Source organism: Hyla sarda, chromosome 1, assembly GCF_029499605.1.
Source record: "Hyla sarda isolate aHylSar1 chromosome 1, aHylSar1.hap1, whole genome shotgun sequence".
NCBI lineage: Eukaryota > Metazoa > Chordata > Amphibia > Anura > Hylidae > Hyla > Hyla sarda.
Genome location: NC_079189.1, coordinates 441,899,528 through 441,915,484, shown reverse-complemented (window position 1 = coordinate 441,915,484; position 15,957 = coordinate 441,899,528). Strand labels below are relative to the sequence as shown.

Below are 15,957 nucleotides of genomic sequence, written 5' to 3'. Positions count from 1 at the left end.
TCAGTGGTTCCCCACTAGTGTGCCTACAGCTGTTGCAAAAGTAAATCTCCCAGCATGCACTGACAGCCGAAAGGCATGCTAGGAGTTGTAGTTATGCAACAACCGTGGAAGAACAGCTTGGAGACTGCAAAGTAGTGGTCTCCAAACTGTAGCCCTCCTGATGTTGCAAAACTACAACTCCAAGCATGCCCAGACTGTCCTGGCATACTGGAAGTTGTAGTTCGGCAATATCTGAAGGGTCAGATGTTTCAGCACTACAACGCCCAGCATGCTTGACTGTCTGGGCATGCTGGGAATTGTAGTTTTGCATCATCTGGAGGTCTACAGTTTGGAATCCACTGTATAGTGGTCTCCAAACTGTGCCCCTCCAGATGTTGCAAAACTACAACTCCCAGCATGCCAAGACTGTCCAGGCATGCTGGGAGTTGTAGCTCTGCAACATCTGAAGGGCCAGATGTTACAGAACTACAACTCCCAGCATGCCGGGACTGTCAGGGCATGCTGAGAGTTGTAGTTTCGCAACATCTGGAAACCCCTCCCCCCCGGTCTGCCTGGACTTCTATGCGTGGGCAGAGCGGGGATCTAAACTTTAACCGACCCCGCCACCCTCCTGCCTCATCGTCCAATCCCGCCATTGGTCTGTCAGGACTGACTGACCAATGGCGGGATTGGACGATGTGGCATTCCTGTCACCTCGCTCCTATCCTTTAGGATGATCGGGGCGGTCTCTGACAGCACCGATCATTCTTATTTTCCGGGCAAACAGGTCACAAGAGACCAGATCAGCCCGGAAAGGCTGGCGATCGCCGATATGACCCCCCTAGGCGATGTCACGGGATGCCTGCTGATAGATATCAGCATTCATCCCGGACCAATCACAGAAATATGGAGGGCGTACCTGGACGCGAGGGCGTAATGACTGGCATCCGCGGGATCGCCAATGCCAGTCATTACCGCTGAGTGGCAGTCAGTTTCTGCGCTCACTTTATAGTTCCTTAACGCACCATTGCTTACATGTACGGGAATCCCTACACGGACCTTGACCTGTACAATACTATTCTACCACACCACTAGTCCCAACCCCCCCCCCCCCCCCCAAATAACAGTGCATTTTTGTGTTTTCTAATGGGATTTTAGAATCTAATTTTCTGGAATTTTGTTTTAGGCAGATGATTTTAGAAGGATTTGGAAGACTCCACCACGGGATAGGGCTGGATTTTTTCATAATGTTAGGAAAACGGATCCAGAGAGAGGCGAGGAAAGAGTTGGAAGGTACGGTTTGTTTGTTTTTTTATTTTTATTTTTCTGGTATGCAATGGAGTTTTAATGCTGTGCTTGGAGAAATGATAAAATTATATTGTCTGCTACTTTTACTCCAATGTGTGTTTTTTTTTTATATATATTTTTTTTTTTTAAATCCCTGACAGAGAGCTTGCTCATGAACTGGATGTCCCATGGGTGGAACATTGGGAATTTCTTGGCTGTTTTGTTGATCTTTCTTCTCAGGATGGTGTGGGGAAGCTTGAGGAATATCTTGGTAAAAGGGAAGCAAGTGAGCAGATGCACCTAGAACATGATCATGAGATGTGCAACAAGTACAAGACTCCATCTCCAGCAGGTAAGTCTTTTGACCAGACTGACCATAATGTAAATGTATTGCTTTTACTAATGGCTCCTACCTTTTGACTTGCTAATTTATAGTTCTGTTAGCCCAAAGGTGTCTATTACTGCATTGCGTAGAAGTTTGTTTGTAGCTGTGTCAGAGAAATGTATTTTGCCTGTAAAAAGTTGCAATGCTATGTGTTTTCGTGGGTTTCCTTATACACTGCTAAACATCCTGATACATACTGGGGAACTTAGATTATTAGCCCCAATGGAAACAGGAACTGATTGATTTCAGTGATGACAAGCTTTGTACAGCACTGCAAAATATTTTGAAGTTATATAAATTTTGGGCCACTCAAAAAATGAGATGAGAGAAACTGCTCAGGGTGCCCGTATCACACACCTTTTACAGTTTCTTGATTTGATATGCCCTTCTGTTGCTGAGATATGTCGTTTTTGTAGTTTGTCCAACAGTTCAAGGAATCTTTCAGATGAACGTGAATGTAATTTTAATAATGGGAGTGACATGGGTGATGAATGGTATTATACAGTCTGAGGGGACATTTTATGCATAAATTATAAATTAATTTTACATTAAATTGTCAGAAAACTATAAACCTACATAACTGGGAACGGAAGGCCGGATGGCGAAACTGTAAAAAGGTTTGATCAGAACATCCCAATAATTTAATGACAGTGATACGATTATATATATTTTTTTTTTTACATGTCCTTCTTAATAACTGTTCTAGATCATAAGACCTAGTATATTCAAGTTTAGGGTACTTAACAAATTCATTTTTCTTTGCAGGAAAAGGCAAAAAAATCTGTAATTCTGTTTCTGTTGGAGCATTTTTAGATGATGAAGACGATATGAGTCTGGAAGAAATAAAAAACCGTCAGAATGCAGCCCTAAGAAATAGCCTTCCATTGACTTCTACTGAGACAATCACAATCCCAGAGTGCATTATGGATGCAACACCTCTGCAAAGCAGTTGTCACAGTGATGGGTCAAAGCGGGGCTGCTGCAGTCCATTAAATGACAAAGTTATCCCACCTGGAGAACGTAGACGTCAGCAGTGTTTGGAGGAGGCATTGTTGTCTCCTGTATCCAATCTCATGGCAGAGTTTGAAAAACTTACATTGAGTGGACTAAACGAAGCCAGTAATGTAGAATCTCCGTCAAACAACGGATGTGCTATGTCACAGAGATTAAGTGAGATGACTGTTTCCGATACTGTAGATCTTGACTCCAGCAGCCCTTCAACAAGGACAACATCTTCTGAGTTAATGCAGATTGATCACCATGTGCCCAGTTTTAGCCATCTGGACCATCCTTTATTTCCAGGGACCAGCAATGAGGCATTATCAAATTCCCATTCAGGTTCTCCCAGCCAGCAACTGATCATGAAAACCCCAACAAAACACCAAAGTGATAGGTTTCTGTTTCTTCTAGGGTATGTATATTTTTTGCTTGTTAAAGGTACACATTTGTGTATCCATTTCTCATTATTTTAATGTTGGGAACATGTTGGTTTTATTTGTATGCAATATATAAAAACATACTGTGGTACTGCATTACACCCTGTTCCAAATTATTATGCAAATTATATATATTTTTTTCATTTACCTAAATAATTGATGTAAATGAGTCAGCATAATTCTCATCTGTTATCAACTATTAAGAGTACAATTCATATTTTATTGAACAAACCTCCTTCTGTTAACATTAATGTTTTTTTAAATGGGCACTGTCACCAACTTTATTTTTTGATATGTTGTAGTACTTATGTACTACAACATATCTCTAATATACTTATTTTTTATATTTTTTTTTATTAAAATGGTTTAATTTACATTTGAAAACCGGCCACTAGGGGTCTCCCTCCTAGTAGCCGGCTGCAGCCTGCCGTGATGTCACGCCTGAAAAACGACTGATTTTGGCCTGGCAATCAGTCCTTTTTCAGTTAGGCTGCACTCGCTCCCTGCCTGTCAATCAGACAGGCGGGAGCGAGCGCATTGGCTCCCCGGCCACTGGCTGGGAGGCCACTCCTCCCGCACATCGCCGCTGCCTCGTCGCTGCCGCTGTCCCTGCACACCCACTGCCGGACTCTGCAGTAAGTGTAATAAGGGAACGGGGTATACGGGAGGGGGGTTTGTGATGGAGGGACCGGGGTATGGCGCGGGGGGGACGGACGGAGGAACGGGCTAGTGCCGCATGTAACAAGCTAATATTTTATCTACACAGGGTGCTGTTTCAATACTACAACTCCCAGCATGCCCTGACAGCCAATAGATGTCAGGGCAAGCTGGGAGTTGTAGTGGTGAAACAGCTGGAGGCACCCTGTGTAGATGAACTAACTAAACTCCACATACTTTGCAGAGGTCATCTTTAAACCTTTCGGGGACCCTACAGGGGCCAACCAGCTCTCTTCCCATAATTCCGGCCCAAAACATGACTCCACCACCGCCTTGCTGATGTTGCAGCCTTTTTGGAACAGGGTGACCGTCCACCAACCATCCACTGCTCCATCCATCTGGACCATTCAGGGTTGCACGGCACTCATCTTAAGTTTTCGTGAAATATCTGTTTTCATACCTTATCCAAGGCATTGAACTAGGTCACTCTTTTTGGCAGCGGAGAGATCCTTTTTCTTCCCCATGTTGCTTGAAAATGGTGTCTGCTTAATAATGTGGAACACCCACCTTTTTAGTAGTTTTTCCTTAAGTTGGGCTCATCTGCCAATCTAATTATCACAGGTGTCCGAGATTATTTTCAGTGATCAAGAGTCCTGAGACACAATGCCATCCATGAGTTAAACTGAAAAACTAAATATTTTAATCTTTGTGACACTTAAATATCATTTGCATAATAATTTGGAACAGGGTGTAGTCTGGAAGAATCTGTGATGTTAAATACTTAAGCCAATAAAGGTATTACTCCCAGACCAATAATTTTTTATTTTTTTTCACTAAACAGAAAAATTGTATTAGCAAGCTTTTGAAGCTCTAAGGCCCAATCTGCTGGCAGGTGAAATAAATGTGTGATGGAGGAGTTTATAATTTTAAGAGCCCGAATCAGATGGTTGGAGGCAGCTTAACTACTTTAACCCCTTGCCACAGAACGTCGGTTATACCCGGCACTGAGGCATGGGAGGGTTATGAAGCGAGCTCAGGACATCGCATCATACCCGCACGGTCCTGTGGCTAATGCCGGACATCGCCGTTTCGACAGATGTCCGGCATTAACTCTTTAGACTCGGTGATCAAAGGTGATCGCAGTGTCTAAAAGTGAAAGTAAAAGAATCCCGGCAGCTCAGATAAAATCGCGATGTCCCAATCAGCTAGGACGCAGCAGGAGGGTGCCTTACCTGCCTCCTGCACGTCCGAATGGCGATTGCTGCAAGCCTAAAATACAGGCTTGAGCATTCAACTGCCAGTAACACTGATCAGTTCAAAGCTATGACTTTGCAGTGATCTGTGTAAAAGATCAGTGTGTGCAGTGTTATAGCCCCCTATGGGAGCTATAACACTGCAAAAAAAAGTAAACAAAAAAAGTTAATAAAGATCATTTAATCCCTTCCCTAATAAAAGTTTGAATCACCCCCCTTTTCCCATAAAAAAACCAAAAAACTGTGTAAAAATAAATATGTGGTATAGCTGCGTGCGTAAATGTCCGAACTATAAGAATATATCGTTATTTAAACTGCACGGTCAATGGCGTATGCACAAAAAAATTCCAAAGTTCAAAATAGCGTATTTTTGGTCACTTTTTATAACATAAAAAAAATGAATAAAAAGCTATCAAAAAGTCTGATCAAAACAAAAATGGTACCAATAAAAACTTCAGATCACGGCACAAAAAATGAGCCATCATACCACCCCGTACATGGAACAATAAAAAAGTTATAGTGGTCAGAAGATGACAATTTTAAATGTATACATTTTCCTGCATGTAGTTATGATTTTTTTTCCCGAAGTAATAAAAAATGAAACCTATATAAGTAGGGTGTCATTTTAATTGTATGAACCTACAGAATAAAGATAAGGTGTCATTTTTAATGAAAAATGCACTGTGTATAAACAGAAGCCCGTTATTACAAAGTAAAAAATAAGCCATCATATGGATTTTTAGGTGCAAAATTGAAAGGGTTATGATTTTTAAAAGGTAAGGAGTAAAAAAACGAAAGTGCAAAAAACGGAAAAATGCTATGTCCTTAAGGGGTTAAATCACATTTTCTACCAAATACCATATAAACCCCCAGTCTACCATAGACCTCCAGGCCATTTAGCATATCTAAAATGGAACAGCAGCTGTGCTTGGAAATCTTTGGGGAAGATGTTTTAAGAATGAGAGGAAAACTCTAAGAATTCAGACTGCCAACATTTCAGTCAGTAACACAAGAAATCAACATAACACCTTGGTGTATGACCCATTACATAGGCACAGTTTACAAGTTATAGCAAACTGACCCCAGATCTCTGGACACTCAAGTTATCACCTCCTATAGCTCCTCAATCTGTAATGAAACCTTAGCTTTTGGCTTACAATAAAGGGGTTATCCAGCTTAGAAAAATGTATCCCCTTTCCAAAGGATATGGGAGAAGTGTCAGTTTACGGGGGTCCGATGGCTAGGTCCCGGCTTTCCCATAGAGATGCATGGAGAGGCCTGTTGACTACAGATTCGTGTGGTGGTCGACACATCTCCACGCAGAAGGAGAGCTAGGCCCCGTACAGAAGATCGCGGGTGGTCCCAGCGGACGGAACCCCCGCTATCTGACGCTTATCCCCTATTTTTTGGATAAAGGATATATTTTTCTATGCTGGGCTACTGCTTTAATCACTTAATTTACAGATGTCTTTTATAACATATTTTATGTTGTATATGTATATTTTGTCATTAACTGCTATACTCACCGAATGATGGGGCTTCTGTGCTTCAATGTGATTTTTCTGCTTGGCCAATAGATATCATTCCTAAAATACCTTTTCTTTTTTACTCAAATGTATGAATCGTCACATAAATATTACTTTCTTTTTTTTAGTTATTTTAATGGAGTTATCCCAAGATTTCACCTATCCAACTGCTGGGATCCTCAAACACTGGCTTTTGTTTGTTTTTGTTGGATTTGACAGGAAATTCTACATAGAAAATTTGCCACAAAAAAAACGCATATATGCTTAGAAAACCCTTCAGTCCCACATTTGTAAAGAAAGTGCTGCATGTTCTATTTTGCCACAAATTCTCTGTAAATTTCAGATGCAGGCTTTTGCCTAATAATTTAGCTGACACACTTGATCCCCTTTGAAGACAACACAAACCTGAAGCTGGACCTTGATTCATGCATGTTTTTTTTATTTCATTTTGTAGTTTGATATTTAAATGGGCACTGTCAGATACAAAAACTTTTTATATGTTGTAAAGCATGTATAACCAATAGGTTTTGCAATTGCTTTCATTAGAACATTTTCAGTATTTCATATTGAAAAAGCCAGTCAAACAACTGCCCCCCTGCCTGCTTGGACACATCCTGCTGTGTCCATGCATCATCACCTATGTCATGGACACACTTCCTTGATTGACAGCTGTGAGTGCAGGGCTCATAGCTGGAGGAAAAATCCTCCTACTGTCAGCTTGTGTCCCGCTACTGTCAGTGAGGACAAGCTGGGAGTTGTAGTTTTGCTAATGCTAGGAAAGATGTGAGCAGACAGCATACTGAGGGAGACAGCATCCCTTTGAGAGGAATTCAGACTAGTGAGATAAATTAAAAGTGTAATAAAATAAATAAAGGTGCTAGACACATAAAAATTAGATGTATATGGTCAGAATTAGATACTGAGTGATATATTAAAACAAATGTTTTTTGTTGGATCTGACGGGTAAGCTTTAAAGGGGTTCTCCGGTGCTTAAACATCTTATCCCCTATCCAAAGGATAGGGGATAAGATGCCTGATTGCGGGAGTCCCGCCGCTGGGGACCCCCGGGATCATGCACACGGCACCCCGTTCACTCCGGGACTGATTACCGGCGACTACAGGGCAGGCAGCGTGTGACGTCATGCCTGCGCCGGCGTGTGACGTCACGCTCCGCCCCTCAATGCAAGTCTACGGGAGGGGGCGTGATAGCTATGATGCATGATCCCGGGGGTCCCCAGCTATCACGCCCCCTCCCGTAGGCTTGCATTGCGGGGCAGAGCGTGACGTCACACGCTGCCCGCCCTGTAGTCGCCGGTAATCAGTCCCGGAGCGAACACGCTCCGGGGACTGATTACAAACGGGGTGCCGTGTGCATGATCCCGGGGGTCCCCAGCGGTGGGACTCCCGCGATCAGGCATCTTATCCCCTATCCTTTGGATAGGGGATTAGATGTTTAAGCACCGGAGAACCCTTTTTAAGAGCTACTGTTCTGGACTGCTCATCTGTCAATGCAATTTATTGGTGAGTGGGCTACAGAAAAAGAAACGCAGCATGTGAATCAGTCCTCTCACCAAGCTGACGACAGACTAAAAATAACCTATGTGGTACGTCCAATTGCGTGAAATTCCTGCATAATTGAATGTACCATGTATGACACAGACTCGGAGTAGTGCCCGTGTCAAGCGTGGCAGGAGCCGCCTGTGACTAGTTGCTTGTCTCCTGACAAAACGGTCAGAAGCAGAATTGCACTCCATTCCTGACAGTTAACCTTACAGGGTGACAGAGCCGGGGGGGGGTTGTTGCTGTGTGGGGGTTGGTGCTTCTACCTCTGCCCCCTGCGATTCGATCACTGGGTGACTATAGGCTATTGAGGCTTCCAGTGGCATGGCTACGTAAGCTGATCAGGCTCTGCCTGCAGTACACATCTGTCTGTACAGTCTATTCCTCCAGTGGGACAACAAAAAAAGTAAAGTTAAAAATAAATGTAAAAATACAGTAAATAATATATATACATCACCCCTTTCCCCGGATATTCTTAAAAAAATGTAAAAAATATTCCTAAACATTTATACCTCAACATCTTGCATTCACCATCAGACAACTTACAGTCTGGCTTGGCCGTTGATGACTATAGTCTGCATAAACTAGTTCAGCTTTCTAAGTGCTCCAGAATGTAAGGGCTCATTTACATTGCGGTTGGGTTCCGTTTTATGTAGCTCCTTCAGCAAGTCAGTCAAGAACAGACCCAGAACAAGGCAGAGCACTACAGCAAAGCAACCGCAAATTTCTCTTAAAAGCTTACATTCTGAAGTTTTTTTGTGTGCGAATAACCCTTTCAAAAATAAATCCTTATTGCAATCTAAGTTATTTGGATCTTTAACATCTGTATAAGTAGGATAACTTGTAGGTAATAGGACTTTGTGATACTAGCCTTATGCAAGTCTTATAATAGCTTTAAATCTGTCTGCATAATTTATGTATTTTCTTTTTTAGGAAAGAGCCAACTAAGTTAGACAGTGATGTGCTATTAGCTATAGAAAATGTGGAAATAGATGCTCAGAAATTCCCCAACGTTTCCAGATGGATGAAATCAGTATTGTTTTACTCCAGTACAGAACGACAAAGGTATTATATCATTATAATAGGTCTTATGAATGAAATTTGTCGCTCTCTCACACACACTCTTTCTCTCTTTTTCTCGCTCTCTTATTTATCCTGTTTTATAGTTGGCCAAGCCCAGCAGTTGCAAGCGGAAAATATCGATCGCATATGTTTGGTTGCAATTCCCCTGGTGGTAATGGATTTTCCACTCCTGGAAGGAGCAGTCCCATTCTGGGGAGCCCAGGCAAATACATGAACACATCTGATTATTGCAGTCCTGGAAGGTATAGCCCAGCATATGCCAGTCACATACAACTTTTGCGGTTACGTCATTTTTCAGACCACTCTGGCCTTTAAAGTTGTTTCCTAATTCACACATAACAAATCATTTGTCCCAATACATAAAACTGAACTGAGTGAAGAGCTGTCCAACAGTTGATGCAGCACATTGTTTTAAGAATCGGACATTGACAGTCGCATCTGTCGCTGTAGAAAAGTCTGTGTCAACACTTGTTTAAGGTTTTGTATGGTGATGACCCTTTCCACTTTGCAAAAGATGGAAATCCTAGATCATGGTGTCTGAGCCTTCTTTTTTTTTGTAAATCTTCAATGTTTTAAATAAAAAAATAAAAAATTAACTGTAGTCGTCACAGTCAGGAAATGAACCAATGAATCTCATTGGCACCTATGTCTCTTAGTTTTATATGCCTAGTTAGTCACTAGCACTCAGCAATAACAAGCAGTGTCTGACATGTGTAGGGCTGTTCCAAGTTCACACCTGGAGCCTTGATCCTTAAAGTGGTTAACCAGCAATAGAATAACGGCTAGTTTAATAAAAAAAAACTGCATCACGCCTGTAATCACTTTGTATGTGGTATTACAACTTAGCTCCGTTGACTTCAATTGAACTAAGCTGCAATACCTCACACAACTTGAGGACAGGTGTGGTGTTTTTTGTGTGAAAATATGCTCTGTTTTTCTAATCATGGATAACCCCTTTAAATACTTGCACTAATGCAGTGTTTTAAGCCCAATACTTATGCATCTACGTTCTGTTAAGAGCAGATTTCATAAGTCCATATGGCTTTAGTGGCCATTCTATGTCTTATTTACGGTGTTTTAAGTGTGTGACTATTTGTCATTCAGAAATGCTTTACTTGGCTAAAACTTGGCTACTTTACTTGGCTAAAAAGGATAAAGACAGTGTTTTAAAGTATTGACCTAATATTGAACATAGAATAACTAGCATCAATTTACAGGGTTGGGTGAAGTTTGTTTATACAATTTTTTTTTTATATATATTTATGTCCAGACCTTTGAACGCTCTAAATGTTCAAAATCAATCATATATAACAATTGTTGCCATAGTGCATTGCTAAATGGAAAGTTTCAAGAGTTTGTGTTACTGTCAATTAACACAACTTTTGACATGTCACAAGTTTTGATTGGTCAGGGTCTACTTGTTTAGACTCCCACTGACTACTAGAATAAGGATTCCTCACATTAGTCTCTACAGATTTACTATAGAATCCATTTCCTTCAGCAAAATATGAAGCCTGTCTCCTGCAGCAAGATTTTGAGACTCCTTTTAGCAGTCTCTGGGGGTTAAACACCCAGACCCCCAACAGATTAAAAGTTTTAAAGTGTTAAATGGCAGTACCATTTTTGGGGGTGGGGGTTATGTTCATCTTCTCTTCCATACTGCATTGTCAATCTAGCGTCCTTTACAATGAAGAGACTCTTTTTGATAAACCTTAGGACTTGGCCATAGATGCATTCCAAAAATATTACCAGTGTACTGCTGGTTAAGGCCTTATGACCTGTTGTGTTCTGGTAACGTGTACAATAACAGGATAAAACATGACACAGAAATATTGTAATTTACTTGTCACTTTCAGTGTTTAATACAAAGCTGTTTTGTATGTTTATATGGATAACATTTTGTGGTTACATTGACAATTATACATAGAGACTAAAGTTCCGAAATTTGGCTTTAAATGTTCATCTTAAAGGTGATGGGATTGATGCCGATGTCCATATTTAGACAGTCTTGTGTACATCTTGAAATCTGTTTTTCTGATGTGACTATACATTCTATCTTTTTGTTTGTGAGCATAAAGATTAATGCTGCAATATGTTTAGATATTATGTTAAAGAAATGTCATTACCTTTCTGGCAAAAACAGGATTTGCACTATTTATGTCTCTTTGATTTGTTACGTACAAGCTCCAAATACATTGGCCTAAGTTGACCTTTATTTGTTATGAACAATATTTTCAGTTTCTTTTTTAATTAGAGATTTGTTAAAAAAAAAAAAGTTTAGGTATTAAACCTCATACTTAATCCAAATAATGCACATCATTTCCAAAATCACATTCATGGCAGATTTTCTGCCTGTATAATTTTACAAAATTGTTTTCACTTAGCCTAAAGTATATGAAAAAAGATTTTGCAAGGCTAATGTGTCTTAGGTTCCAGTAAAATAACATAACAAAATAGTGCAGCTTGCAGCATTTTTGTCTGGTAAAATACTGGACATTGAAACAAAAACCTCAGAACAGACCCTATTAAAGTCAATGTGAACACGGCATGTAGGGGAAGCTGCACTACCATTTTCTTTTGTTCGGCTCCTATTGTGAATCGGTAAATGGCACACCAGGCCCTAACTGGCTGCCGATATTATTAGTGTTAACTCCACATACAGCTATATGAACTCCTATTAGGGCCAGAAGGAGCCATATACAGTTGTAACTGAACTGTTTCCACTGACTGTTGATGGTCACTGATACTTTAAAAGTTGGGACATTGTATTTTCAGTCTGCATTAGGTACTATGTATTTTTGGCAGGAAATATGCAGACTTAGGGTGCGTTCACACGTGTGTATTTTCTGCTGCAGATTTTGCTACCTATTGACGTCAATGGCCAGTAAAATTTGCAGCAGCAAAAATATGCACGTGTGAAAGTACCCTTAGGGTACATTCAGATGTACATAATTTTCTGCAGAAATATTTCTTTCTTTCTACCCATTCACTTTAGTGTGTGTGCAGCAAATGTTTTGCAGATTTTCTGCTGTAGTGATCTTACAGTGGAAAATCTGCAGCAGATTATGTACACGTGAACGTTCTCTAAGGGTAGGGTCACACATGTCGTATTTTGCTACACCTTTGCTGCAAAGTATTTTCCTGTCAATTAATAGCAAAATCAGCTGCAGAAAATACGCTATATCATAGGATAAAAGTAGTATATGACCATACCTGTCAGATTTTTGGTGGTTTCAGGCCAATTTGTTTTGTGGGTTGTAATACTGTACTTTCTGCTTGTACTATGTTGCTCAGTGCTACAAGTTCCAGAATACATTACTTTACATCAATGGGTAGCAAAATAAGCTGCAGAAAATATGCAGCAGATCCTGTCCATCTGAATGTACCCTAAAAGTGGTTTTCCAGGCAATTCTGAAAGACAAATATATGCTTCCCTGTGTATTCAAAGGGGTCCTCTGGTGGAAAACTTGTCAGGAACTGTCCTGAGCAGGAGCAAATCCCCAGAGCAAACCTATCCTGCACTTGACAGTTCTTGACATGGACAGAGGTGTTCTGTGGTCAGACAGAGAGGAAATTCTAAAAGAAAAGAACTTCCTGTGGAGCATACAGCAGCTAAGTATGGGAAGGGTTAAACATTTTAAATAGAAATAATTTACAAATCTGTTTTAACCCCTTAATGACCACAGATGTAAATGTACGTCCTGGTACGGAGGTACTTCGCGCACCAGGACGTACATTTATGTCCTGTACATGACCGCGAGCATTGGAGCGGTGCTCGCATCATGCACTGCCGGTAATGGCGGACATCAGCGATCATTAACCCCTCAGATGCTGTGATCAATTCAGATCACGCCATCTGCGGCAAAGTGCATATTTAAATTATTGGATCGCCTGCGGCACTGCCGCGGGGATCCGATCACCTGAAATGGCAGCCGGAGGTCCCCTCACCTGCCTCCGGCCGTCTCCAGTGGTCTTCTGCTCTGGTCTGAGAGAGCAGACTAGAGCAGAAGATCGCCGATAACACTGATTAGTGCTATGCCCTTTGCATAGCGCTGAACAGTATTAGCAATCAAATTATTGCTGTAGATAGTCCCCTATGGGGACATAAAAAATAAAATTAAAATAATTTGAAAAATCCCCTCCATCAATAAAAATGTAAATTGTCCTTTTTCCCATTTTACCCTCAAAAGCGTAAAAAAAATTATTTTCAAATTTACAAATTAGTATCACTGCATGCGCAAATGTCCTAACTATCAAAATATAACATATTAATGATCCCATACGGTTAATGGCGTAAACCAAATAGACCAAAATTGCTGCTTTTTTGTCACATTTTATTAAAAAGAAAATTTTTTATAAAATTATTTCAAAGTTTTAAACTTTTAATGGGCAAGGGGTTAATTCACTTTTATTAACTTTTTTTTAAAGCCCCATAGGGGGTAATCATGCATTCTTCAGATTGCATATACTGATCATGCTATGCCATAGCATATCATTGATCAGTGTTACCAGGCTTGGAGTAGCAGATCGCCAAACGGACGACGAAGAGGCAGGTGAGGACCCTCTCGTCGCCCCGTAAGCTGATCAGGACATCGCAATTTTGGCGTGATAGTCCCGATCAGCTCCGCTGAGCAGCCAGGACAGTTTCACTTTAATTTTAGATGCTGTGATTAACTTTGATTGCGGCACCTAAAGGTTAATGGCAGGCATCGACCCGATCGGCGGTGCCCTGCATTAGCCGTGGGTCCTGGCTGCCCGTAGCAACCTGGACCCATTGGGTTTAACCTGTTCTCCGCTGGGGAGAACTGTTTAAACTCCGTTATTAGGACAAGGGCGCCCTTGGTCCTTAAGTACCAGGATCTGAATGCGTACCTGTACGCCTTGGTCCTGGACAGGTTAATATAAAAGAGTTATCGATTTTAGAAGGCGAGGAGGAAAAAACGAAAACGCAAAAATAAAATTGGCCTGGTCTTTAAAGGGGTACTCCACTGGAAAACTGTTTTTTTTATTTTTTAAATAACTGGCGCCAGAAAGTTAAAAAGATTTGTAAATTACTTCTATTTAAAAATCGTATTCCTTCCAGTACTTATCAGCTGCTAAATGCTCCACAGAAAGTTCTTTTCTTTTTGAATTTCCTTTCTGTCTGACCACAGTGATCTCTGGTGACACCTTTGTCCATTTTAGGAACTGTCCAGTAGAAGCAAATCCCCATAGCAAAACTATCCTGCTCTGGACAGTTCCTAAAATGGACAGAGATGTCAGCAGAGAGCACTGTGGTCAGACAGAAAGGAAATTCGAAAAGAAAAGAACTTCCTGTGGAGCATACAGCAGCTAAGTACTGAAAAGATTAAGATCTTTAAATAGAAGTCATTTACAAATCTGTTTAACTTCCTGGCACCAGTTGATTAAAAAAATATATATATATATAGTTTTCCAGTGGAGTACCCCTTTTAAGGTCAATATGGGCTTAGTCCTTTAAAGGGGTACTCCAATGGAAAACATTTTTATTTTAAATCAACTGCTGCCAGAAAGTTAAACAGATTTGCAAATTACTTCTATTAAAAATCTTTACCCTTCCAGTACTTAGCAGCTGTATGCTACAGAGGAAATTCTTTTCTTTTTGAATTTTTTTTTTTGTCTTGTCCACAGTTCTCTCTGCTTACACCTGATGCCCGTATCAGGAACTGTCCAGAGCAGGAGAAAATCCCTATTGCATTTGCTACTCTGGACAGTTCCTGAAACAGACAGAGGTGTCAGCAGAGAGCACTGTGGACAAGACAAATAAAGAAATTTAAATAGAAAAGCATTTCCTCTGTAGCATACAGCTGCTAAAAAGTACTGAACGGGTAAAAAAATGTTTTAGAGTACCACTCATGATCTTGTTAAATTTTATAATCCTTACCAGTTCACTGCCACCATCATGACAAACCACTACCTGCCTTTATTTATATTTGTTATTTTTCTACCTTGATATTTCTCTGTATTTTCTGCTCAGTCAGATTCACAGACTGGGAAGGGGTGTTCCCCAGCAGGCTGTGACCTCATCTGAAGCCATACAGGGGACAAGTTCCTCCCTCACTCTGCTAGACACAGCGCAGAGCAGTTCAGTGTGAGATGAGCTCTAATTGGATAAGGTTGCACACACATCCCCTCAGCATTTTCTAATTTTGGACAAAATAAAACATAGAAAATTTCATATTTTTTTTTAAATAAAGTACATTAGAAAGATTTTATTTTATTTACCATAACGAGTGCAATAGCAAAACATTTAAATGAGTGCCCATTTAATGGCACCACTTGACTTTAAGAAAGTTGTTTTCCACCGGAACATCCCTTTAAAGCTAGCATGGTTTCCTTTCCCCACTGACATATCTTCCAGCCCCCTCTGCAATTCTGTTTTTTCTCCTTCCAATAACAGCACATCTTTAGAAGGGGTAAGAACAGTATAGGTGAAGGGACCAGAAGACATGACAGAGGTGGCAGTAGGGGAGGTAAGTATACTGGCGCTTATAACTTTACTGCACAGAGAGGCATATACCTAGCTTTTTAGGTTTGTCCAGAAAACCACTTTAACTGGTGGTTGCTGAAGGCGTGTGCTTGAGGGGAATCCTATTTAACTGTCTTCCAATGCACAACTGGGCACAACCTGCAAAAAATAAATTTGTTTTATCTGCTGCTTTTCTAGGGATTAAAGTTAGAGTAATGTGTTATCTGCTCTTAGTCTGGCATATATTTTTTGTGAAAATTCATTTCCATCTACATACTTGCCAACAGAGTACAGAAGTGCTGTG

At 40.7% G+C, this 15,957-nt stretch overlaps 1 protein-coding gene across 5 annotated transcripts in view; it reads left to right on the top strand.

Moving 5' to 3' along the window:
• ANKLE2 (ankyrin repeat and LEM domain containing 2) overlaps window positions 1-14,311 on the top strand; it is a 57,465-nt gene extending 43,154 nt beyond the window's left edge. For 4 of the 5 annotated variants that reach the window (XM_056532829.1, XM_056532809.1, XM_056532841.1 and 1 more), the window contains exons 9-13: window positions 1,166-1,272; window positions 1,428-1,618; window positions 2,417-3,062; window positions 9,017-9,148; window positions 9,250-14,311. In XM_056532829.1, coding sequence (XP_056388804.1) covers window positions 1,166-1,272; window positions 1,428-1,618; window positions 2,417-3,062; window positions 9,017-9,148; window positions 9,250-9,481 — 1,308 coding nt within the window. In that variant the 3' untranslated portion in view covers window positions 9,482-14,311. The remainder of the gene's footprint in view (window positions 1-1,165; window positions 1,273-1,427; window positions 1,619-2,416; window positions 3,063-9,016; window positions 9,149-9,249) is intronic. The other variant, XM_056532819.1, reaches the window with a different exon arrangement.
• Window positions 14,312-15,957: the final 1,646 nt, after the last annotated feature.